Source organism: Arvicanthis niloticus, chromosome 17, assembly GCF_011762505.2.
Source record: "Arvicanthis niloticus isolate mArvNil1 chromosome 17, mArvNil1.pat.X, whole genome shotgun sequence".
Taxonomy (NCBI): Eukaryota; Metazoa; Chordata; class Mammalia; order Rodentia; family Muridae; genus Arvicanthis; species Arvicanthis niloticus.
In genome coordinates, this window is record NC_047674.1 from 60,631,473 (window position 1) to 60,658,863 (window position 27,391).

Genomic DNA, 27,391 nt, shown 5'->3' on the forward strand with positions numbered 1-27,391 from the left:
ATGGCTATTTAATGAGTATCCAGTTTCCTCTTGGAGCTGCCTTTTCTACTATAAAGAACTGTGTTTTCCCTAGTGTGCCAAACTCTCATAACGCTCTTTCTGGAATTCAGTGCACTGCTTTGGGCTACATTTTGCCCTGGTCTGTGGGTCAGTACCTCACAAGTAAATAAGTTCATACTTATTTAGCTACCATCACAAAGACTGTATAAAGGTTTGGTGATTGTCTTAGGGTTTTATTGCTTGAAGAAACACCATAACCAAAGCAACTCTTTATGGGCAAATTGTGGCTGGTTTATAGTTTTAGAGGTTCAGCCGATTATCACCATGGCAGTATACAAGCAGACATGGTACTAGAGAAGAAGCTGAGAATTCTATGTCTTGGTTTAAAAGTAGCCAGAAGGCTGACTTCTGTACTGGCAGAGCTTGACCACAAGGAGCCCTCATCTACTCAGTGACACACTTCTTCCAAAAGGCCACACCTCCTAATAGTAGCACTTCTCAAGGACCAAGTATATTCCAACCACCACAGTGATGACTTAGCTAAGATGTTTTGTCTCAAGTTGGAGCAGAGACTGAAGGAATGGCCATTCAGTAACCAACCCATATTGAAACCTATCCCATGGGCAGGCCCAATTATTATTGATGCTATGTTGTGCTTACAGGCAGGAGCCTAGCATAGCTGTCATCTGATCAGTGCTACCTAGCAGGTGACTGAGTCAGATGTAGATACCCATGGCCAAACATTGGACAGAAGTCAGGGAGCCTTAAGGAAGAGGTAGGGGGACAATTGAAGGCGCTGAGCATGAAGGAAGACCAACAGTGTCAACACACGTGGACCTCTGGGACTTTCCAGAGACTGAGCTACCAGCCAAAGAGTATTCATGTGCTGGTTTGACGCACCCCGCACACCCCACTCCCCCAGCACATAAGTAGCAGAGGGTTACCTTGTGTGGCCTCAGTGGGAAAGGATGTGTCTAATCTTGCAGAGACTTGCTGCCCCAGGGTGGGGGATACCCTCTCAGAGGCAAGGGGGAGGAGGGATAGAGGGAGGAATCCTTTGAGGGGGGAACTGAGAGGAGTGACAGCATTTGGGATGTAAATGCATAAGTAAATTTAAAGAAAACAATGTTTTGTCTCTTGTGTTAGATTACCAAATGAGTACACCAAAGAATGACATCCTTTAAGAATACACAGCAGGATAGTGATGCAGAATCAGCTGGCTGCACTTTAAAGACACCTGTGATTTGTTTTTAGGTGATGAGGCCATAGGCTAATCTCATAAGATGATCACTATTTTCTGAGGCTTATCCTTCTTGCACTCTTGTTAGTTCAGTTCTCTTAATATTGAGCTTGGGTTGCACAATTCATCTTAACCACTATCTAGATATGCACCCTCTGAAATCCTCTTCCCTCATTGTCTATAAGACCCCGATCTACAATGCAGATGCTGTGTACCTATAGCAAAACCTTCACGGATTCCTCCTATCTCATGGATAAAGACAAACTCTTCAAGCTTGCCTAAAGCCACTCACAAGCTTGTCTTAGTCCATAGTCTATCTCTTTAAGCTCATTCTTCCCTTCTCCAGCCTCCATTCTCCATGCCTCACTGTTGCGGCTTAAATATGAAGACCCTCCCTCCATAGCTTCATGTGTTGGAAGATTTGTTTCTCCACATGGGGGTGCTCTTTTGGAAGATTAAGCAAGCTTTAGGGGTGAAGTCTTACTGAAGAAAGCAGTCACTGAGGGTGAGCCTTAAAGTTTTGGTAGCCTCAATCCACTTCCTGTCTGCTTCTTGACTGGTGACGTCGCATGACCTAACTCACATTCCTTCTGACATATTGTCCCTTACACGATTCCCTCAAACTTTGAGCCAAAATAAACTCTTTTTTTCCCTTGAGTTGCTGCTTGTCAGATATTTAGCCATGGTACTTAAACAATCAACAAATACATGCATCATTCCCAATTAAATCTATTTCATCTTTCAGCTTAATTGTTTTATCCATATGGTTAATATCCATATGGTTCTAATGGTCATTGATGTTCTCCCTGTGATGGATCCTATTCACTACTGCCTCGTAAACATCCTAACACTGAGCTAAGGAAACTATCACGGCTCTGAGCAAGCCCATCTCAGTTTCATGAGTGGCTTTCTTTTCCTTTCAAGTTTTGTTTGAACTGTAAAACTATCTTTATATATATATATATGTGTGTGTGTGTGTGTGTGTGTGTGTGTGTGTATCTGGTTCCATTACTAGAATATTTTCTTTAATTCTATTTAAAGAACTCTTTTCCAAACCCTATGCCAGGTATAGAGTAAGGTTCTGGATTCTGTGATGGGCTGATAAAGCAACATCTTTTTTGCATGTGGAAAGTAACCAAGTAGGTTGGCTCTGTTTCCAGAGGCATTGTAAGTTAAGAGTATGGGATAGAAATGTGAGGAGCCTTCTCAGCGCATGAGGAGGCTATGGTGCACATGGAAAGTGAGGAAGCCATGGCTGTTCTAGAACAAGGCCAGGGAAACTGAAGAGTGACTATTTAAGAATGGATAGGAGATCTATTTTGAAGGTGCAGCTAATTAATTTGAAAGACTTGCTAATGTTTACTGGTTGGGATGAGGAAGAAAAATTAATCAAAACAGACACTGAGATGTGCACTTGAGTCATAAACCTCCTAATTTCATGCTGGTAGGTGTGTCCACGTGTGTTTGTGAATAAGAGGGAATTTGACCACAGCAAGGTTTGGGGGTTTCTCTTGGGAATTTGTGTGTGTGTGTGTGTGTGTGTGTGTGTGTGTGTGTGTGTGTGTGTGTGTGTGTTATGAATCATGCTTACAGAGGCATAGATAGGATATAAGAAACATCATTAGGAAAAAAACTTGTGTGCAAAGGAATGTGTTATGACTTGAGATAGCTTTCAAGACCAGCCATCCAACTCAGTTGGAGCTTGATAGTAGATCTCTGCTATGGTAAGCAAAACAGTTTAAAACCTTTACTTTCCCAGAATTTCCCTTTGGTGGGGACTAAGTTTTCTTTGGGATATTGTTTTCAACTACTGTTCGTTTTTTACAAACTGTGAGAAGCATAGGAGAATGAAATGAAATGCTGTTAATGGTTATCAGAAGGCAGTTTCTCAATCTTTAAAATGTATTGTTTGAGAAATCGCTACAATGTATTTAGATCACACCTACGCCTACATTCTTCTAAGGAGAGTCCCTATAACCTGTTTCCATCTTCCAGCCTTTGGCTTTGTTATTGTTTCTTTGTTTCTTTATTAGATACTGAATCCAATTAGTGCTACATAGGGGTGGGGTGGGGGCATCATTGGAGTAACCTCAAACTGCCAGGTATTGTACCCCTGAGGAAAACTTACTTTTCCTTCCTCAGCAGCCATCAACTGCCAATAACTATCACTTCATGGTGGAGCCTCATGAGTCCCCACCTCAGAGATGCTGAAAGATGATTGGTTTGATCTATGCAAGTCTTCTGCAGGCAGTTACAGTTGCCCTACCTCTAGCTGATACAATCTTTTCCCCTCCTAGCTCAGCTTGTTCCATGAGCTAAGAACTGCTCTATAGGATGGAACTCATATTTCATTCTGTAAACCTAGATTAGACTCTGGCTGGAGAGATTTTCACACTTCTGAGCTAGTTGCTTTGGCTTAGCCCTATGTAGCTTCTAATTGTAACCTGTATTTCATGCTTAGACTTGGGAGTCGGATGCATTTGGCTTTACACAGTGCAGCTTATAAAGACTCAGAGCATCATGGTTTTTTTTTCTGTTCATAGATTTGCATGAAAGCCCAGCCAGGGATTCCCCCATGTGACTGGTAGCCAGGCTCATTTTTTCTTATGTGAGGTGGTTAAGATGTTCTTTACTAAATATGAAATGAAATCACCCATCTTTATTGAGGAAAATCGATTGATAAAATGATCCTTCCTGAAGGTCCATTATTCCAGTCAAAAAGAATAGCAATTTCTTGTGCTCCTTAAATAGTTTGGCAGTTGGATCTATTCAATATCTTCCAAAGGCAAAAATGCAGCCCATATTCTGTTGAGCTTATTGATGGTGTCTATATAATGAGTTGGCAAATCATGGCTAGTGTCTGGACCGCTGCTTATTTTTATAAAGATTTGCTAGAAAACAACCATGTTCACGGCTTCCATATTGTCTGTAGCTAATTCTCGTCTTCAATGGCTGTGTCGACTGGCTGAAAGAGAATCCAGGTATACTGTGTAAATGAATTTTTGATTGTCTGGAACAGTATGGGATATATTTGCTGATCTCTATGGGTAAATAACCACTTTTTCTAAAGTTGAACAAACCAATGGAGCCTTCTCTGCTTTGTACAGCTCTTTATTTTCTTTTGTCAATTATACATTGGCTTTTTTTTCCTGAGGGAAGAAACACTGGAATCAGAAAGAAAATATTACCCATAAATTTGTTTCTTCCAAAACTGTCTGCTCAGTATCAGATAATGAATCTGATGGGAAGGTCATCAGAATGCTATGATAGAACAAAGCTTTTCTAGACATCGGGCTAGGCCTTCAGTTCTAGAGAAGTGTGTTCTGCATTTCAGGAGAGGCTGGAAGTTGGGAAGACACATGACTATTCTGTCTTAGCTGCATGCCAAGTTGTGACTCAGGGCAATCTGGCAAGGCATTCCCTAGTATTCACCAGGAGTTGAGTTTGTACAGTGGAGCAAACGTTCAGTATGCTTGTTGTCAGCGTATTTTTGGAGCATGCTAAATCCCACCTAAAACAGTAATTACATATTTATATAGTAGAGAGTCAATAAGTGATTCTTATCCACTTCAATTCAGTATTTACTTCCTTATTTCCAATTTTCATCAGACATTTATGTTTCTTACATAGTACTTGCTGTCTGACTTTCTTTATACTGTGTTTCTCAAGCTTGAAAGCACAGATTTGAATGAAATGTTAGGTTTCTATATATCCTAGCTTACTCTACAATATATTTTATAAATAATGGATGAGATAATAATTTTCCTTTTAAGGTATCAGAAGTAGATTGCTCATTCTTTTGGTAATTATTATTTTATTTTGTTTTTAGTATACAAAGAAACTCAATGTGTGTTGATAAAGTATCCATGACCTTGAAAGTCAGCATTTGAGGCCCAGTTTCAGCTTTTATAGAGACTAACATTTTGAGAATAACCACCTTATTGAAGCCCTCTGAGTTCCATATCCTTACCTCTAAGGTCACTTCTAACTCCAACTCAGATGACTTCATATTTCACCACAGATTAAGTATTCATGAGTTCAGTGTTCTCTGGGGTGTTTGTGTGACCTATATTTCTTTCCCTAAGAAGTAGAAAACACTATCATAAAAGATTTCACATGTGTAAAAGGTGGATCTGATAACAGCCAATACTCAGCTTATACTACCACCAACTTTCAAAACTACTGACACTGAGCCAGAGTTGTGCTTGGTGGACACTTTTAGTGACTAAAAATGCACTTACTTCCTATAGCTGTTTGACGCAGCATGCAGATGTGTTGTGACAGTTGCAAAAATAATGCCTGAGAATACTTAGCAGTTAAGCAGAGACACCCCCCCCCAAGCACAGACACATGTGGCACATCTTCATCTGACTTCCCTCGTCTCACCGTATCTCTTTTAGCTAGAATTTTTTATAAGTAATATAAATTGGCTCTGATTAATACATACAGAATACTAATTTATTGAATCATATGGCACAAGCTATAGAGATGAAGAAAATAATGAAAAAGTAAAAGAGAGGCCAGATGCTAGGAGAAGTATGAAGTAGAAACAGCATGAAACATCGGGTAGCCTTCATAGTTGAATGAATATAAAATTTCTCCTGCTGGTCTTTGGGAGGACCAAATGCTTTACACATACTTGTAGTTTCACCCAGATTTCCAGGTTGAATGTCGCTATGAAGGCTGCATGTATGGAAGACAATGGGTTTGTAATGACATTTAGAGGTACCGTGGAAGAAGGTAGGACATGTGGATGAGATTCTGACAAAAATTAGAGATGTCAACCATACTAACTGGCAGCCATGAGAATCTAACTCTCTTGTTGATTGGAACAGTAGTTGTCTCACAGTTCCAGCTACTGTGCTCTAAAACACATCATCTATTGGCACAGAAAGCAAGCTTCCCACTAATGTCAGTGGGTGAAATGGGGGTGCTAGTGTAGGTTTGTGCAACAGAATATAGCTCTTAATGGGTCTGCCCAATATCTTAGAATTGCCTTGTAACCAATGATACTATTATCCACTTTTACCTGCTTGCTTCTTTCTCACCTGACTTCAAAAACACATCCAGTCTTCACAAGGCTTGTTTCGGAGAGGACCTGGAATAGCATACCAGTAGTTTATACACAAAAGCAATATTAAGTCACTCATTTGTGAATACTTTCTTGAGAGTTATTGACAGAGGTTGGCAGGATATCTTCATGGTATAAGTATTTGTTTTGCAAGTCTGAGGACCTAAGGTTGAATCTCCAATCCTTCCCTCTAACAAAAACTGGACAAGCTGAATATTCTTGTAAGCAGCACTGATGATTGGAGACTGATGGATGCTGAGAGCTTGCTGGTCAGCCTGCCTAGCTGAAAACAATTAGCTGTTCCAGTGAAAGATTGTTCTTTCAAGTCAATAAGGCAGAGTGATATAGATAGACATCTAATATCCTACTTGGGTTTCTATACCCAAGCACTCATATGAATGCACCACACATACACAAACACTACACATACCATACACACATACACACACTCCACACATATACATACACATACAAAGAAAAATGTATTGCACATTCTTACATATACCCATGTGTCTTATCTTGTCATCTTGCCCTATTCTTTATGCTGTAGTATTAGGACCCTCTAAAAACTACATAAGTGTTTGTTGTGGTTTAAATAGGAATGGCCACAGACTGATATATTTGAATGCTTCACCAATGGGAGTGGCACTATTAGAAGGTGTGGCCTTGGAGTTTGTGTAGCATTGTTGGAGTTTGCGTGCCATTTTTGAAGAAAGTGTGTGACTGTAAAGGTGGGCTTTGAAGTCTCATATACTCAAGCTAGCCCAAATATGGCAGTCTCATTATGCTATCTGAGGATCAATAGGTAGACCTCTCTGCTCCTTCTCCAGCACCACGTCTACTTACATGCTACCATGCTTCTCACCTTGATGATAATGGACTAAACCTCTGAAAATGTAAGCCAGCTCCAATTAAATATTATTCTTTGTAAGAGTTGCCATGGTCATCGTGTTTCCTCACAACAATAGAAACCCTCCGAGACTCATCTATGCTGTTCTCTTTTCTATGCTGCATTTTTTTCCCAGGCATTATGCCTGTTTATTTGGCACCAACAATTATTAGTTATGGTAAAACTATAGATTCCTCCAACCAAAGCTTTGTACAATTAAAGAGGGTTAAATTAATTCTCCAATGCTTGTTAAAGCCAAATTCTCACTCAGAGGACCTACAAGTTGGATTGAATCTTCAATTGTTTCTTTAAAGTCAAGTGTCAAGGGAGTGAGTCCATTTCACTGGCTTGTTCTCAGTTCTAGAACAAAACATGTAAAGCATTTTCTGTTCACTAACGGCTGTCAGTAACATCTGAGCCTTTATCCAGGGCATCATCAATGAGAAAGGCCTGTAGTTCCAGTCTGGGCTGGAGCTTCCTTCCCTGTCATTCAGTCTTAGGAGCTCAGGGACTGTAGCTGTATATCTTATGTACAGTTATGGATCAGTGCATTGTATCTGGTGAGCAATAACCCTGGGAAGCAGAGCAACGTTCTGAAGCGTCCCCAGAGTGAGAGAAGTTGGATCACAGGTGGGGTCAGGCCAAGGGTTTTTTTAAGATGGATGTTCCAATGATGGCCTGTGGACCCTCTTCCGCTTAGGTAGCTACACTCTGAACCTGCACAGCATCTGATTCATAGATGGGTGCCTTGCCTTGAAGCTACACCAGTATTGGTTTTTCTAATCCTACTATCTCCTCAAATACACAAATGCAAGCTTTAAAACTGTGTGCACCTTAATGAAGGATAATTCTAACCCTAAACTATAACAGCAAAATTTTGCATAAAGAAGGCATATACTTCGTCTGAGGCTAAACATGGAATTTGTTGATAGTACGAAGACTTTCCTTTTCCTCTTACAGTGCAATATTTTTAAAACATCTGTTTTATTGCAAAAAAAGGTAAATGAGACAGAAATGAAATCTGTTCCTTAAAGTGTTATTCATAAAATAGAATGATTATCAGAAGATCAAAATGAAGTAAATGTGGGGAGTCTTGTGTGCAAATCCTTATTTTTTTTTTTTTTTTTTTTTTTTTGGTACTTACTGGTTCTGTGACTCTAAAAATTAGCATACATCTTAACCTCCACCATTGTGGTAAGATTCAGCTAGAACTGGCCTGTGAGAACTTAAGCTAGGACTTATGTAATGCATGTGTCTGAGTATCAAGGTTGTGGTACAACCTTAGTAAATAATTCTAAAGACATTTTGATGTATTGTAAATTCAGCTTTCCTTGTGATTCATGCTGAATGAATGTTTAAGTGTACGTAATACTGAATTATCCACATTCCTCTTGGTTTTAAGCAAACAGTAGCTCTGCTGATCTATGATTTGGAAAATGTTCTGTTCAAGGAGGATGCTGGAATTCTTGATTTAAGAAGCATGGGGGTGGGGTTATTTTAGATTTCATGTTCTTCAACTCTTCTTGCTCCTAATCATTAGAATTGTTAAGAGTCGGTTATACATAGTCCCTAAAAGGGAATAGACCTTTCATTGTTGCCATAGGTTCTTATTTAAGGACAAAGGAACTTTGAAGTTAAACAGAAACAAACAACATAAAATAAACTCTTAGCACATTGGTTTCAAGTAAACATCACTAGGTCTTCCTTCCTCCCTCCCTCCCTCCCTCCCTCCCTCCCTCCCTCCCTCCCTCCCTTCCTTCCTTCCTTCCTTCCTTCCTTCCTTCCTTTCTCTTCCCCTTCTCCCTTTCCAAATATCCTGAATGAAAACAAAACTTTTCTCAAAGTTTGACCAGACATATGTGTTTGAACTTGTGAAACTTTGAATTTGTAAGAAGTGGCCTGCACAGAGATGAGGTGATCTAGTTTTGAACTTTTTTCATCTCTTGCTTTAACCTCTAAAGCATTCAGAATTCCTCTGTATAAGTTCTTTTCCCGCATTTGTATTTATTTTTCTCTCATATATCAATCCTGACTGCAGTTTCACTTCCCCTCCCACAGACTGTCTCCCCTACCTCCTTACTCCACCACCCCCCCCCCCCCCCCCCGTCACCTTACTGTCTCGCCCTTCTGAAAAGAGCAGACTCCCAGGGACATCAACCAAACATGGCATGACAAGGTACAATCAGACCAGACACAGCCTCACATTAAAGATGAATAAAGCAACCCAGTAGAAGAAAAAGTCCCTAAAGCAGGCAAGAATCAGAAACAGGTCCTGATCACAGTGTTAGCAATCCCTCAAGAGCTACACAACTATTAGATATATGCAGAGGGCCGACAGTTCGGATCATACGGACTCCCTGATCTCTGTGAGCCTGCTTGAGTCCCCATCAGTTGGTTCTGTGGACTGTGCACTTGTGGTTTCCTTGATCCCTCTGGCTCTGTTAATCTGTTTTTTTCCTCTTTCGGAGAATTTCAGGAGCTCTATATAGTACTTGGTGTGACTCTACATCTGTTCCCATCAGTTGCTGGATGATGTCTCTCTGTCTCTCCGATGACAATTGTGCTAGGCTCTGAATCCAGCACATCCTGTAGGCATGACAAACTGTAGTTTGGAGGGTTTATGGCTGGGTTGATGTCCCAATCTCCCTTCTTGAGGTCTTGCCTGGTTACAGGGGACATCTGGTTTAGGCTCTGAGCCTCCCATTACTAGGAGTCTTCACTAATGTCACCCTCAGAAATTCCATGAAGCCGGGCGGTGGTGGCGCACGCCTTTAATCCCAGCACTTGGGAGGCAGAGGCAGGCGGATTTCTGAGTACGAGGTCAGCCTGGTCTACAGAGTGAGTTCCAGGACAGCCAGGACTACACAGAGAAACCCTGTCTCGAAAAACAAAAAAAAAAAAAAAAAAAAAAAAAAAAAAAAGAAATTCCATGAAGTTCGCATCACACGAGGTTTTTACTCACTCCCAACAGGTCCCCCAATTCTAACTGTTTCTCTTCCTCTACACACAACTTGATCCCACCGGTTCCCATCCCTATATGCCCCAAATCTTCTTGGGTAATTTGTTCCCCTTCCCAGGTATATATTTTTGTCTTTCTTTAAGGCCTCCTTATTACTTAGCTTCTCTGGGTCTGTGGATTTTAGCAGGATTATCTTTTAATTTACAGTTAATATCTGCTTATGAGTGAGTACATATGATTGTCTTTCTGGGTCTAGCTTACCTCATTCAGAATGAGGGTTTTTCCCTAGTTCCACCCACTTGCCAGCAAATTTCATAATGTCATTTTTCAAAGCAGCCGAGTAATACTTCATTGTGTAAATGTACTGCATTTTTAAATCCATTCTTCAGTTGAGGAACATTTAGGCTGTTCCCAATTCCTGATTATTATGAATAAAGCTGCTATAACTATAGTTGAGCAGATGTTCTTGCAGTAGGGTAGATCATCCTTTGAGTATATGCCCAGGAGTGGTGTATCTGAATCTTGAGGTAGATCAAGTCCCAGTTCTCTGAGAAAGTGGATAGTGATTTCCAAAGTCACTGTACAGGTTGGCCTTTCTACCACCGATGGAGGAGTGTTTTGTTGCTCTACATGCTCGACGGCTGGAGCTGTTGCTGGTGTTTTTTATCTTAGACATTCTAACAGGTATAAGTAAGATGGAATCTCAACATTGTTTTGATTTGCATTTCCTTAATTGCCAAGGATGTGAAACATTTCTTTTAGTGTTTCTCGACCATCCAAGATTCCTCTGTTGAGAAGTCTCTGTTTTGCTCTATACTCCAATTTTAAATTGGATTATTTAGTTTGTTAATGCCTACTTTCTTGAGTTTTTATATATTTTGTGTTTTTTTCAATATCTAATTTTCATTAATTTATATATTTATTTTACATCTTTATAAGAACTTCCCTTCCCTCCTCTCCTCTTATTTCCTCACTTTCTCCTCCTTTTCCTCTATGCCCTGCCTTTCTCCTCAGAGAAGAGGAGACCTCCCAAAGATATTAACTTGTATCCATATATGATTTGATATGCCATAACAACTTGGCATATCAACTTGTAGTAGGACTGGGTGCATTTTCTATTGAGACTAGACAAGGCAGTCCAGTTAGGGGTAAGGAATCCAAAGGCAGACAACAGAGTTAAAGACAGCCCCTACTCCTTCTGTTAGAGGTTCCTCATGAAGACCAAGCTGTGCATCTGTTACATATGTGTAGGGGGACTAGGTCTGTCCCATGCATGCTCTCTGGTGGTTCAGCCTTTTTGAGCTCCTATGTGAGCAGGTTAGTTGATTTTGTAAGTTTTCTTGTGGTGTTCTTGAACTCTCTGGCTCTTTCAATCCTTCCTTTCCCTCTTCTACAAGATTCCCTGAGCTCTGCCTAATATTTGACTGTGGGTCTCTGCATCGGTTTTCATCTGCTGCTGGGTGAAGCCTCTCCTGTCTGCAAGTCTAGCAGAATATTATCAACAGTGTCAGGGGTAAACACTCTCTCATGGCATGGGACTCAAGTTGAACTAGCCATTGGTTGGCCATTCCCTCACTTTCTGCTCCCTTTTTGTCCCTGCATGTCATGCAGGCAGGAAAAATTGTCAATGGAAGGTTTTGTGGCTGGGTTGGTATTCCCAGCCCTCCATTGGAAGACTTGCCTGGTTACAGAAGGTTACCCTTTCATGTTCCATATTCCTTATTGCTAGGAGGCTCAGCTAGGGCCATCCTCATAGAATTCTGGGAGTTTCCATTACCCTAGACTTCTCGATTGTCCCAAAGATAATCCCCACCACTGATTTCAACTCTCTCTCTCCCAGTTCTTTCACTGAAAAGCTTCTGTAAGACAAAGGACACCATCAAAAGGACAAGGAATTTTTTACGAATTTTGAATATCAACCCTTTGTCAGATGTGGAGTTAATGAAGATCTTTTTCCATTCTGGGGGGTGCTGTTTTGTTTTATTGACAGTGTCCTTTGCTTAACAAAAGTTTCATGAGGTCCCATTTATTAATTGTCGATTTTAGTGCCTGAATAGTTGGTGCTCTGTTTAGGAAGTTGTCTCATGTCAAGGAGTTCAAGATTATTCTCCACTTTGTCTCTTATCAGATTCAGTATATCTGGTTCTATGTTGATGCCCTTGATCCAGTGGGACTTGAGTTTTGTACAAGGCAATAAATATGGATCTATTTGCATCGCTCTGCATGCCAGCATCCCCTTAGACCAGCACTAGTTGTTGAAAATGCTTTTTCCCCCATTGTATATTTCTGGCTTCTTTATAAAAAAAAAAAAAAAAACAAACAAACAAACAAAAAAAAAAAACAAAAAACAAAAAAAAAAAAAAACACAGGTGTACCTATGTGGGCCTGTGTACTGGAGGCTTTCCACGGAGATCTCTGGTCAGGCCAGGAGCGAGGGTTCAGATATAGGGGAGAGAACTCAAGCAGAGAGGGGGAATTGCCTCCTCCGCTGCCTCCACTGCTGTGCATCTGTCACTCCAGGAAGCTGCATTGGTTGCTCTGCACTAAGTAGAGCTGGGCTGAGCTGGTGGGAGGCTGATTAGCCAGCGAGGGGTGTGGGAGATCTTCTGGTGGCATTTAGGGAGAACAGGTCTCTTCCCTGGCAGTAGTGTTACAGCTCCCAGATGATGGAATAATTCTCACACACCTTTATTCCTTCTGGATAGGATCTTTATACACAGTTTTGGGGTGGGTTAGGGTCTGACAGTAGGTGGTTTCTATTAGAGAGGTTGGGGATACCTCATCTACTTGTGGGAGTGCTTGAGGTTCTGCCTCTATGTGACTGATAACCATAAACCTCTCTGTAGGGGTCTGTGAGGTGCTGTGACTACATGAAAGGGACCTGGTTCTGGGAGCAGGCAAAGCTCCTACTGTTCCTTCAGGGTCTTTGGGGCTTCTAACCTTAGCTCTACCTTACCAGGCTTTCTCTCACGGATCACTGCCAAGCATCCATAGGTCTGTACGTTTATATTGGGTCTTTGATTTGATTCCATTGGCCAGCATGTCCACTTTTATGCCAGTATCATATGGTTTGTATTGCTATTGCTCTGTAGTACAGCTTGAAATCGGGGATGAGGATACCTCCAGATGTTCTTTTATTTTATAGGATGTGATACTGATGTTGTTAACACTCAGGATATGGTATGTATAGTTACAATAAAAAAAAAAAAAACCTCACCTAGTCATTATGAAATTCTATCCAAGATTTTACTTAAAATAGAAACAAAAGACTAAGCGTGTTCATATTCTACTCTGAGGTATTTTGCTATATTGAGCAACTAAACTATTCTTCAATATGACCATACAGATCAAAGTGAACAAAATCACTCACGTCTCAATAGTCTTTATATTTATATCTGTGTGGATGAAGTAATTAAAGCATGGTCATGTGCTCAGTACTTTATCCTGAGGTTTTGTTTTGTTTTGTTTTTGCTAAATATTATCTTCTGGAGTATGTATTTGTCTGAGTAGAACAGAATATTTGGCCCATTTTGCCTCAGAGAGAAAAGATTTATCTAAACACACAGTTTAGAGATGGCTGACTTCCTAGCTTCTGGATTTGTGGCAGGGTAGAGCAAAATGACCATGCTTACCCTTCAAAGGACCACCTACAGTGATCCACTTCCTCTAACTATGGTCACCTTCTAAAGTTTCCAGAACCTCACAAAATAACACCACCATTCAGGGAGCAACTATTAAGCACAGGAGCTTCCAAAGGATATTCTGTATTCATACCATGATGGGGTTTACAGAAAACACACAATGAGTTCTCTTGTAACAAGCTGAATTCCCTTTTACACATTTGTGTCCCAAGGTAACTATTTATTCAATTCTAAAATATATTTTACCATAGAAGGTATAAACTCTACTTTTCTTCGTCAATGGTATTTATCCCTGGAAATTAAAGGTATTATTAACTGGAATCCTGGCAGAGCCTTGTTTATTTTGGCACTTCCGACCTACATGGTAATTACTGTTACTATATGCAGCCAGAGTTAAAATTGACGCAAAGTTTCTGCTTTCTAACCCTCTTCTGAACAATCACTTCCTTCTTTGAATTAAAAGCTGACTGACTTAGTCACTACCAGCATTGGCCTAGAGAGTATGAGTCTGGGCTTGGGTCACTCTTGCTATAAAGAAGTTGCCCACTATGCATTTTCTGTTCAAGTAAAGGAAGAAAATCCACACTCTGGAATAGACTCAAGTTACAGGAGCTATAGGAGATTGAAGACACTGTCATAGAGATATTGCAGAGAGTGTTGCAGAGAAATATAGACAAGAACAAAAAGGAAAGAGAAGAGAGTAGGCTGAGTGTCAAGAGTGTTGCTTGGTAGCTTTAATACCCTTTATGTCCTGCAGGAAACAATTGGATTATACTTTGTCCTCTAACTTTGTAGGCACATGAAGTTTCCTATTAGATTTGAAAGATGTCAAAGATCACGTGTTGTAATTTAAAGAAAATTTTCAAAGTAGACTCCATAGTCTCCCATAGCATGGCACAAAATGATGGCTGTGCAAGGAGAGCTCACTAGAGACAGTTGCCAGCTACTGTCTTGGCTTTTAACTCATTTTGAAATTTGGTTCTTTCCTTAGCCCATAGTTGTACTTGTACAATGCTTCTGTGGAGGTAGTAATGGTGTCTGACTAACTGCCTACATAAATGAGATTTCTAGGATAATTTATAGGCTTTGTCATGATGTGTGACATTTTTACATAGTAATTGGCAGAAAGATGCATTGAAATGTGAGCCAGCTATCTGATTCATATCTTCTCCACATTCCACTAGCACTTTCTTTCATAAAAGACTACTTTTTATTTATGTGTATGCATGTATGTGCACATGAGTGGGGTACCCATGTAAGCCAGGAAAGAGTCAGATACCTTGGTATTGGAGCGCTAATTGGTAATGAGCCACTAAACATAGGTTCTGGGAACCAAACTCCTGCACACTGCAAGAGCAGGAAGCTATCTTAAGTACCTCTCTCAAGCCCCAGACACTATTACTTTCTCTAGGATCCGACTCTATAATCTGATGGTTTTTGGGTTTCTTTGTAGCTATCACACAGATAAAAAAAGACTCTCACCTTGACATGGTGGTATTCTAGTTTGCTTAATGTAGCATAGGAAAAAAATTAAGTACCTATGTTAAAATCAACAAAAATGTTTGAGTCTCTAAGCATTATGCAAAATTCACTGAGTATAGTGGCATCTAATATGAATTTTTATGATAGGTTCTTTTTACTCCCAAGTGAAATTTAATTCAATTATTGTCTATATTACTCAATTTTCTGTTGCTATATTAGAATAACTGGGGGGGGGGAGGGCAAATACCCCCAAAACAAACAAATAAAACAAAAACAAAAAAAGCCCCAAATGATAACAACAACAACAAAAACAGCTTTGTGGAACAAGGTTTATTTTGTTTTACAGGAGGGTAGGGCTAGCCAACTACCAGGAGTCAAAGAAATCACATTTCGTCTTCACACTGATAGGACTGGAACAGTGAGAGGGAAAGACAGACAGGAGGGGAGGGGAGAAGGAAAGGAGGTGGAGGGGAGGGTATAAAGAGGGAACTGGAGGAGACAGGAAATGGAGTCAGAGCCCCACCATCCATGTTGAGTGTCTCTTTTTCCAGCGAGGCTCTACCCTCTACAAGTTCCATAGCCTGTCTAAAAGCTACCACAAGCTGGACACTAAGTGTTCAAACACATGAACCTTTGGGGACATTTCACAGCAAACCACAGCATTGCTCTTTAAAGATATATTACATATAGCACAAATAAAAAACAAACAGTATAGATGTCATAAAATAAAACTTAATCAGAGTGGAAGACCCCCCTGTGTTGTATGTTCTTTAGTCACTCTTTCCTTAAGGAAAATCACTAATTTAACCTTTAACCCATTGTCTTAGTCACTGTTCTATTGTTATGAAGAGACACCATGACCAAGGCAACTATTGTAAGAGAAAGCATGTAACTGAGACTTTGATTATAGTTTCAAAAATTATCCATTATTTTCATGGAGAGGAGCATGGCTGCCTGCACGCATGTGCTGGAGCAATAGCTGAGCGCTTTATCCTAATTTGTAAGCAGAGTACAACAATGGGCCAAGTGCGAGCTTTTGAAACCTCAAAGCCCACCCCTAGTGACACAGACAACCTCAGTTTTTTCTCTCGTATTGCCACTCTCTAATGATTAAATATTCAAATATGCCCATCAATTAGTTTTGTTATTTTTTTACTTATTATAAGTGAATCTATATTCACTCTACTTATGCGTATCTCTCTACTTTGATTTAGCATCATTTTAGAAAACAGCACACACTATAAATAAGCCACTCACAGTGGTGTATGATGTTGTTTTATATATAAATGTCTTTAATACCAAAGAGTTGTTATAGTAGCCATATTAGTGTTGTTAACCTAAAACCACCCGGTAGTGGATGAGAGTGTAAGAGGCTTGGCATCATCTCTCCAAGTTGGTGGATTCCATCTTTTTTATGTAAGACTTCCTAGTGGGCAATAATTGGTTTTAAATAGACTAAGCCTCTAGTAAACTCACACCAAACAAAATTCACTATTCAAAAGCCACCATGCTCTAGGGGACTACAGGGTGACCTCTCACCAAGAAGTATGCTTTGACACTAAGATTAAACATGTGGCTTCAGTGACAGAAGCAGAAGGGCCTGGGCACAGGCAGATGTGTCTTCCCAAATAATGTGTCTTATGTTCTGGAAAGCGTCTAATCTGCAAACCAAGACCTAGGTGTATAGGCTTGACAGTCAGGCTCTGAAAGCTGACACTCTCAAGATGGCAGACTGGAAGGTAGATGGAAATGAGAAGGACTGTACTTTTGTTCCACATCGGACTTGCAGAGCTGAATCAAGAGGCTGACTTGTATTTTTATCACCTTTGCAGGGGCTCCGTTTTGGTGCCTGTTGGATATCGTTCCTATAAAGAATGAAAAAGGAGATGTCGTCCTTTTCCTGGCCTCATTTAAAGATATAACAGACACGAAAGTGAAGATTACTTCAGAAGATAAAAAAGAAGGTGCGTATTGTTTTCATAAAACAGATCTGGCAAAGCATACTGAAATCACTCAAAAATTTGGAGAAAGAATTGCCTTTTGGATGCCAGCAACTGATAACTATTGATGGCTCTCAGTCAATGTTTGGTGTCTATGTGAAAATGATGGAAATGTGCATTTACAGTCTCATGTTTGTAGTGACCTCTCATTTGACAGGAACCAAAAGCTCAAATACCTCTGTGACTCACATGAGGACAAAATATAACACCACAGTATGTCTCAACCCTCTTCACTTCTTCAGGAAATAGAGGCATTGACTGGATGAATGACTTTAAAGTGATGTGATTAAATACATAGAAGTGTAAATGTCATTTGGTGTATAGTAGGTAAAGGTGCAGTGTGCTTGTTAGAGGAAATGATATTGACAGCCATGCACCCTGTACCATATAGCATGTACTATACCATATGCTAAGTTCATTCATAGTCACGAATGATCTTGGCAAACACCTTTAAAGGCCTCTAAGAGCTTATATTATTAACCTTCTGCCCTTTTGTTTCTTATTAAGAAAGTGCTTGTATTTCACGTTCTCTAACAAAAGTCAACAGTGAGAAAATCCTAATATTGCTATAAGCTGAAATGTGGTCTAGTAGCTAGAGGAAAAGATACTGCTCTGTGTAGGTTACTGTGTAGTAATCTGTTTATTAGAATCATCTGCTTGATATTTCAACCCTAACTTTTAGGAGTGGACTCCACTTTTAGATGTGTGTATGAGTGTTTCTTACATAGTATCTCACAGAATAACAATCCAAGGGAAGGGATGTTGAGTTTGATTTTAGATAGTGCTAAAAATATCTCTTAATAAGGTGTGGCCCACTCAAGCTTGTCTGCAACATGGCAGGTCATCTAAGTGATATAAATTAAGTATTGATTAGTTAGCTCCCCACAGAAGTTTATTTGATGGCTTCATTTAAAAACTGCAAAGTGTGTTACTTCTACTTGCACAAGTACTTGAATCATTAATTGCTACATTGCTGGGGTTTTATTTGGAATGTAGGAAATCATGCTTTATAGAAAGTGCTACTAGGTATGGAATGCGGTGGAGACAAGCTGTCAACTACAGCTCTGTGGGTACCTGTGAGAGTTTACAACTTGTGATCCAGTACACACCTATGTCTAAGTGTGTGTGATGGGGAGTGGAGGCAGGGGAAGGCTTGGTGCAGGGATCAGCAGAGACCTCCCATTCACAAAATAAAATTTAAAACTCTTATGTCTTTGTCCATGTCTATAACTGTATGTCAGGAGAATTTAATAGGAAATTCTGTTTACTCTGTTTCTTATCTATAAAATGTGTTTAATATAAAATTTGAGTCTGTATATTCATGAACTTGACAACCTAGATTCTTGGTGGTCTCAATTCTTTCCTCCCAGTTATATTTCCTGAAAAGAAAACAAAAACATGATTCTATCTTAATGTAAGTAGCTTGTGTTGACAAAGGCTTTCTGATCACAGGATTCTCAAAAATGGGAGGGAAGTTACCATCCTTTTAGGGTTGAAAAATAAGCATTTGTGAATTCAGCAAATGCTGAAACTTTATTTCTTTATGAATTTGGATATAATTAAATAAATGTAATAAAATAATACATAAAATATAATAAAAATAAAATGTAAAATACATTTGATTTTAAACATTATATTCAACATTTAATATAGCAGCATGAAATTAATAGTGGATTGAATAATTCCATAAATATACAGTAAATAGTGTCTGTCAGCATGAAAAGCGAGCATCTGGAATCTCCTCAACCACATCTCAGCTCAAATCCAGCAGCTTCCAGCCACAGACAGGAGGAGTAGAGAGAAAGGAGTATTGCTATCTATGTGGATTCAGGAGGAGGGGCCTGTGAAGGGACCTGAGACCAGGATGAGGCACTGAAGAGAGTTTGCAGGGAAGTTACGAAAGATGAAGGCAGAGATGTGCCCATTGGAGTGTGTAAAGAAGAGATTGCTGTTCTGATTCTGTAATACAGCATCCAGAGAGTGATGAGATAAATATTAGACATTTCTCACACTTGTTTTTTTTACTAACTTTACTAACTCCCTCATGTTTGAAACCATTACCTTAGAACCAAGGAGAGGCAACCATAGTGCTTTGTCACGTGATGTTGGCTCATGTGAAGCTGGTTTTAAGTTCAATTATTTAAGCATCAGCTAATAAAGCATTCCCCCTCAACAAGCAAAAATAAGAACATAAACAAGGACAAAACATTTACTTGGTACCATGTCACCTTTCAACAGTCTTGAGGCTTCTGGCTAAGTCAAGATTGCCTGATTACTCTCAGGAAAACCTCATTCCTTTCTATTTGCTTACTTTGGTCCTTGACTTTTTCCCACTTGTGTTATCTCCGTCACCATTATCTCTCATAGAAAGTATATTTCTTTTCTTTAATTTTGTTTTAATAAACAACCTTAGCGCACAGCGAGCAACCTTCCATGGCCCACCTGCACTGCTGCCCTCATCTCCATTTCTGTACTGATGTGTACAACCTGTTATCTCTGTTTCTTTAAGGGAGGTTGGACCCAGGATAATGAGGTGATAAATGAAGTGGGTTAAAAACTCATGCAATAGCCGACTTCATTTGAATCACTGGATGAGTTGCATTCTGAGGGTTAAGAGGAGTCACATGACTAAAGTGTAGAGTCACAAGAGGAAGCTGCATGTGGTGGACAAGTTGTATGTGGAAAAAACGTTTTTCCATAGAGGCGTGTAAACATAACATAGCTAGTTGTAGTGAATAATCTAATGTAAACTCACTCCCATCTCCTATACCTGGGAGGGGCTCAAAAGCACAGTCCAAGAACAATTTCATGTTTTTGAAGAAACTGATGCCACAAGTCTGTTGTTTTAGTTTCTTGGAGTTATCTTACAAGCACTCCGAAATCTCCTGACGTGACTCCATTCTTGGACCATGCTCCAACAATCTCAGCTTTCCCAACTTATTTCAGGCTGACTGTGCTTCATGTCTCTGCACATCCCATGGTGTCTGACACAGTATAGACATTGAGTCAGTACTTGCTGAATGGCTGATGTTCTTAGAGTGTTTTTCCTTATATGCCAGTATTTTCAAAGATTTCTTTCCTCCCAGCTCATTTATACATGATTGAACTTGACAAATTTCTTTTCACAGCAGTTAATTCATAATCCTAATTTGGTTTTCTATTCATACCAGTTAAGGTTAATAAAATCTGCTTCATTTTTTGGAGGCACAAAGCCCACTGACATTATTTTCACTTACTTCTTATGAAGTCCCACATTTGCCATACAATGATGTTAGCACCAAATCAGGCAATCCAAATTACAGTTTCTAAAACAGGGGTGGAGAGGGCTTCAAATTTGTTTTGAGAATCTCTGGGTGGATGAATGAGGCTTTTCTTTTTGTCTGTAGTGATACAAACTGAGATTTATATACAGTGTCATTCGTAGCTCAACTTTGGCAGTAAGTTGAAGAACTTGTGATAAGTTGCCATAGTCAAGTACAGTGACTAACGTCTGGCATTGCACCTATTCCTGTACCTGTTACTCAGTGGATTTGGAAGGAAGAAATGATGATCTTGGTGAATGCTAGCTGTGCATTGCATGCAGGTATGATGTCATGAAATCACCACCAGCTCAAGCAGTAAAAACTTACTCTTCTCATGTTTCAGAATGCCTGAGCTGAGCTACCCCCAGCTGGAACAGTGGCTCTGGGCAACTTGTGGGCTTTCTCTTCTGCCATGCTCTGCATCCTGGTTTAGTTCTTCTACCTGTGAACTCATTCATTTAATAAGTCTGTTACATCTGTGGGAAGCCTTTATGTGGTAGAGATTGTGAGAAGAGTGGAAGACAAGGACTGAACATTTCTCCCCTGTGGTTTTGTTTTTCTTTTTTTATTATTTTTTATTAATTGTTCCATTCATTTACATCTCAAATGATATTCTCCTTCTCAGTCACCCCTCCTCAATCCCCCATTCCATTTGCCTTCCCCCCTCCTCTTTGCCTAAATAAAGGTGCTCCCCACACTGCTCCAGCATCATCCTAGCTGGGGCGTAAAATCTCAACAAGACCAAGGACCTTCCTTTTCATTGATGTCAGACAAGGCCTTCCTCTGCTACATATGTATCTGGAGCCATGGATCCCTCCCTGTACACTCCTTGGTTGGTGGGCTAGTCCCCGGGTGGTTCCGCTAGCTGACATTGTTCTTCCTATGGGGTTGCAAACCCTTTTTGCTCCTCCAGTTCTTCTACCAGCTTTCTCACCAGGGTCCCTGAGTTCAGTCTGATGGTTGGCTGTAAGCATCCACATCTGCATTGGTTTGGTGCTAGCAGAATCTCCCAGGTAACAGCCACATCTGGTTCCTGTCAGCAAGGGCCTCTTGGGAACAACAATAGTGTCCAGTTTTTTGTTTTAGACAGGATGGATTCCCAGGTGGGGTGGTCCCCAGATGGTCCTTCCTTCAGTCTCTGCTCCATTTTTTGTTCCTGTCTTTCCTTTGGATGGGAACATTTCTGGCTTAAAAACTATGAGATGGGTGAGTGGTCCTATTCCTCGAATGGGAGCCATGCCTATCTACTGGAGGTGCTCTGTACAGGGTCTATCTCCCTCCTCAGCTAAAGTCATCCCTGTTGAATCCTGGGAGCCTCTCACTTCCCTGGCTTCTGGGATCCTTATCCCCAATTCCTCATCTCCCATTGCTATATATTTTTATTCAATTTCCTGAACCTTTGTACCTCTCTCCTATCCCCTCCAGTACCTGATTCTGCCTCCTTTTCTCTCCCTGCTCTCTCTCACTTCTCGTTCCCCTCTCCCTCCACCTTCTGAGATCATCCTCTTTTCCCCTCTATGCAGGACTGAAGCATCCAAACCCTAGTCTTCCTTCCTCCCAAGCTCCATATGGTCTGTGGGTTGTATCGTGGGCATTATGAGCTTTTGGGCTAATATCCACTTATCAGTGAGTACATACCGTGTGTGTTCTTTTGTGTCTGGGTTACCTTGTCTTTCTTGATGGAATCTCACTTCCCCAGCTATTTCATTGCCATACTCTGCCCCATACCCACAGTCATTTCTAGCTGCAAGAGATGCTACAAAATCAAACTTCTTTGGTTTCTGGTCTAGTCTTTAACAAATATCTGAATAAAGAAGCATAAGAGAAAGAATCTGAAAATGAACTTAAGTCAACCAATCAGTGCTTGAGTTTACCCTGTGTTCATGATTCTATGTATACAAGTCTGAGAAAAGCATCATACAGATGGAAAATAAGTGTCAGAGAAAGTGTATGTGCTAGCCATGGCCCCAGTGTGTGAAGAGGCAGCAAAAGCACAGAAGCCCATGGCCATCTGATCCAAGTTCATAACTTTCTACCATGGGCTTCCTATGAAAGTAAGGAAAGAAAACGGGAATAAATAGAGCAGAAGGTTGGACTTGAGTTCTTATTCTAAACCTTTGAATAGGATTTTCTCCTCAACAGAAACTTCCTGGGATCATTCTTTTCTGTTGCTGTTTTCTAATTTCCAGCTTTTATTTAGAGTCCTTAGTATTCAAATATAGTCTGGAGGCCTTGCGTACTAGCTCTTCTGGGAGCTGACTAGAAATGAAGACTTTCAGGCTCCATAAGTTAGAATGTGCATTTCAGTAAGGTCCTAGAGACTCACATGCATAACAAGACTTAGAAAGCCTGTGCCTTACATAAGCCCAAGACAGACATCTGACCATCCCAACTCAAGTAACTGCTCCACACACTCAAATATGTCACTTTAGCCTCTGCTTTCCCAGCCTTTGTGCCTATCTGAAATAACTTTGAAAGGTTATTTTCCATTCTTTATTGCTTCCTCTATTAAAATTTATGCTCACCAGGATCCTAATTCCATGCTTACTTACAGAGTGAGTGTCTGGCATATAGTATGTGTTCACTAAGTGTTTGACAGGTGAATTATGGTAGATAAATATTAAATGTGCAAACAAACTCAAGTTTAGAAAACTGAGATCTTCAGTGGCATACAGTAGTATAACATTCTTGCTGCTTTATAAGACCTGGATCCTAATTTTTGAAAGGTACATATCTCAGGTGTTCAAGCCTATAGCCATGTGGCATGCTTCTGTTCAGACCGATTTCACTTAGAATTACCAATCCATCTCTCTTTCAAACATGTCCTGGTGGAGTACACATAGTTTTAAAAAACTCATACTTCAAAGTTTTGCCTTTTAAGATAAAAGGATAATTTGACAAGGAACATGACCTGGCCTGAGATGTAAAAGCCACTGAATGCTTCCCGGGACACCACTCCAAAGGAAAAGAAAGATATTCTGCAGCCAGCCAATCAAAATACACATCCACGTTGTACTGATTCTATTGGTCAGCAGCTTCCAATCTTGCACAAAATACTTACCAAGTAAAACCTGTTTGTTCTGACTGGTTGTTTTGTTTTTCTTTTTGGTTTTATTTTTGTTGTTTTGCTTTTGTTTGGTTTTATTTTTTGAGATAGGTTCCCAGTGTATTACATATGCCAACCTTAAATTCTAGATTGTCTTATTCCAGCCTTCCAAGTGCTGGAAAAAGGGTACTACTATGTCCATCTCATTCTGCTGTTTTATGAACAGGGGTGTGTGTAATATGTTGATACTATTTGCAACTGAATTTGCTAAAATACAAGACATATGTGTCTTTAGTAAATAGATGTCCTCCTGATAAAATGTCAAAAGTCCCAAAGACACCACATGTTATTTAGCTCAGACTAGTTGTAAATTATTAATCCTCATTTTCCAAATGCTCCCATCAAGTGCCCAGATTACAGATGTAAATTATTATGCCTAATATCACACCCAACTGGAAATTATTTAATTAGTATTAGATTTACCCAAGCTTATCACATACATAAAAATTATTTATTAATAGAACTCTTAGAGGAAAAAATTGGCAAAACTTACCCATTCCAATCAAGAATGAAAACTATATATACACATACATACATATATACATATATATACATGTATGCAGATATATGTATATGTGTATGTATACATACTTAAACATATACATACATACTTGCATATATACATGCATGCATGCATACACACATACATACAGTATAATTTGAGATGTATACCTAAGAGTGTCAGTTTCTCAGGAAAATCCTCTGGGATAATGTCAGAAAATGTACTCCAGGGCATGTAGAAGCAATGAAGCTTGGCACAGAAAGGGCAGAGTCCTCATCACATCAGAGCACACCAGTACAAGCACCCATTATATATAGAGAGAGTTCCTATACATCTTGATTTGATGATTCAGCTATACAGTCTCTGACATTCTTGGGTTCCATTAAAGTTCAAAGGACTCAATTAAATGTGACTTCAACTGTATTTCATCTTGTAATAGATTTTCTATAGAATATCAATATATTGATCATGAAACTAAGAAAATGTTTTGACAACTCATTTATAACTATTACAGTGTATTTAAGAAACTTGAGGAAAACACTGTAGAATGACTTCCTGAATACAGGTTGTAGCTTTGTGTTGAAAGATTGGCAGACTCAAGTAAGGTTTTAGTAAATTGTTTCTGCTGATGTTTCATCATTTTATCTGAAAGTCTACTATACCTAAGTGTGGTGGTTTGAATAAAAATGACCCCCGTAGGCTCTTAAGGAGTGGCACTATTAGGAGATATGGCCTTGCTGGAGTAGGTGTAGCCTTGCTGGAGTAAGTGTGTTGTTGACTGCAGGTGGACTTTAAGACTCTCAAGCCAGGCCTAGTGTGCTCGCTCTCTCATCCTGCTGCCTTCAGATCCAGATCCAGAACTCTCAGCTACCTCTCCGGTACTATGTCTGCCTGCATTCTACCATTCTTCTCTCCGTGCTGACAATGGACTAAGTCTCTGAACCTGAAAGCCAGTTAAGTGTTTTCCTTTATAAGACTTGTCATGATCATAGCATCTCTTCACATCACTGGAATACTTACAAATACACTAAGGTAAATTTCAAGTCTGTGTTTGCTGAGAGTGTCATGTACCTCAGATCAACTTCCAAGTCCTCATTCTACCTGCAAAGTTCTTACTTACACATGTGCTTTTGCTGAAGTTGAAAAGATTAGATGGTGTCTAAAATGTCACACAAAACCAGTTCCTGGAACATGCTTAAGAATTCTGGAAGACCTGACAGTGATCTCTCTTCAGTCACCCATCTCCTGCTCAACAAGAGGCCAGACAGACACAGTAGAAGCCACAAGTGCCCATCATACTCTAGTGAGACTGCTAGCTGGCTGTGGCTGGCCTTCCAGGCAGTGCAGCTCTCTCCTTGTTTGGAGACAAGAATTTTATCCATCATTTGCTTGGAACATGTGTTTTGCTGGTATATGCTGTTGTCTTTCTAGAGTAACTATCATTCTTACATAATCACTCGTCATTAGAATAAAAATATTTAAGTTTAATGTGTAAAAATAAGTGATAATAGTGAGAAAACAAATCTGGTGATGCTGGTGAGTGAGATGAAGCTGACAAATATGAGATTTTATGTGACCTAATGTCATGCCTGTGGTGACCTGTGCATAAAATTCTGTGTGGAAGTAACTTCTGAGGTAATGTAGTTAGGTACCTAATACTGTATAGTATCTAACAACTTGAAGGAGGGATTTCTTACTAATTTTTTTACATTCCCCCAGTCATTCAAGGGCCCCATATCACAGTACATATTGATTATGATGAGATTGGGTTACTCAGCTTAGATTCCAATGTTTATTGTATTTAGTATGTCACTATCTTTTAATTCTACCTGTTTGCATTTATATCAGTGTTCTTTGCCTCTTTGCAAATCAACCCCACTACTTTTGATAGAATTATTGATCATATTTTACCACAACTAATTTTAAATGCCTTAAGCATAGATATATTCTTGACTGAAAATCCCATTGTCTGCTACATATAAAGACTCCGTGTATAATTTGCTTCTTTTTTTTCTTGGTGATTCTGCTCATTACTCAGCTAAGTAGTCCAAGCTGGGATTTGAATTTTCAGAATTCTATTCAGGGATGTTTCTGTGTACAAAAAAAATAAATAAATAAAATTCAAATATTGTCTATTTAACATTTTCAAATAGAGTTCTATAATAGTCCTCAAAATTATCAAGTGATATCAGTTTATAATAAACAGTCATGGTACCATAAGATGAATGACACTTAGAATCAACAGAAAAAAAAAAAAAACTACAACTTGAATCTTCAGACATAGCAGCAGAAAATGCAGTTTTCGGGTAAGTATGTGTCTACATTTCAAACGTTATCCCCTTTTCCAGTCCCCACCCCCAGGGAAACACCCTATCCCATCCTCCCTCCCCCTGTTTCTATAAAGGTGTTTTCCCACCCACCCACCCACTCACTCCTGCCTTCCAACCCTCAAATTCCAATAACTGGGGCATCAAGCCTTTACAGGACCAAGGGTCTCTCCTCCCATTGATGACTGACAAGGCCATCCTCTGCTACATATTTGGCTAGAGCCCTTGGTCCCTCCATGTGTATTTCTTGGTTGGTGATTTAATCCCAGAGAATGCCGGAGGGTCTGGTTGGTTGATATTGTTCTGCCTATGGGGTTGCAAACCCCTTTAGCTCCTTCAGTCCTTTCTCCAACTCCTCCATTGGGGACACTCTTCTCAGTCCAATGGTTGGCTGTGAGCAACCACATCTGTATTTGTCAGGCTCTGGCAGAGCCTCTCAGAAGATAGCTATATCAGGCTCTTGTCAACATGTACTTTGTGGAATCCACAATAGTCTCTGGGTTTGGTGTCTATATATAAGATGGATCCCCAGGTGGTACAGTCTCTGGATAGCCTTTCCTTCAGTCTCTGCGCCACACTTTGTCTCCTTATTTGCTCCCTTGAGTATTTTCTTCCCCTTTCTAAGAAAGACCAAAACATTCACATGTTCATCTTCTTTCTTCTTGAACTTCATATGATCTGTGAATTGTATCTTGGTTATTTTGAGCTTTTGGGCTAATATCCACTTATTAGTGAGTGTATACCATGTGTTTTCTTTTGTGACTGGGTTACCTCACTCAGGGTGACATTTTCTAGTTCCATCCATTTGCCTATGAATTTCATGAATTCATTGTTTTTAAATAGCTGAATAGTACTTCATTGTATAAATGTAC

General features: G+C 39.8%; 1 protein-coding gene across 1 annotated transcript in view; it reads left to right on the forward strand.

Moving 5' to 3' along the window:
- The window catches only part of Kcnh8 (potassium voltage-gated channel subfamily H member 8), a 344,000-nt gene that overhangs the window by 129,729 nt on the left and 186,880 nt on the right, over positions 1-27,391 (forward strand). The window contains exon 3 of the mRNA XM_076914649.1: positions 17,115-17,246. Coding sequence (XP_076770764.1) covers positions 17,115-17,246 — 132 coding nt within the window. The remainder of the gene's footprint in view (positions 1-17,114; positions 17,247-27,391) is intronic.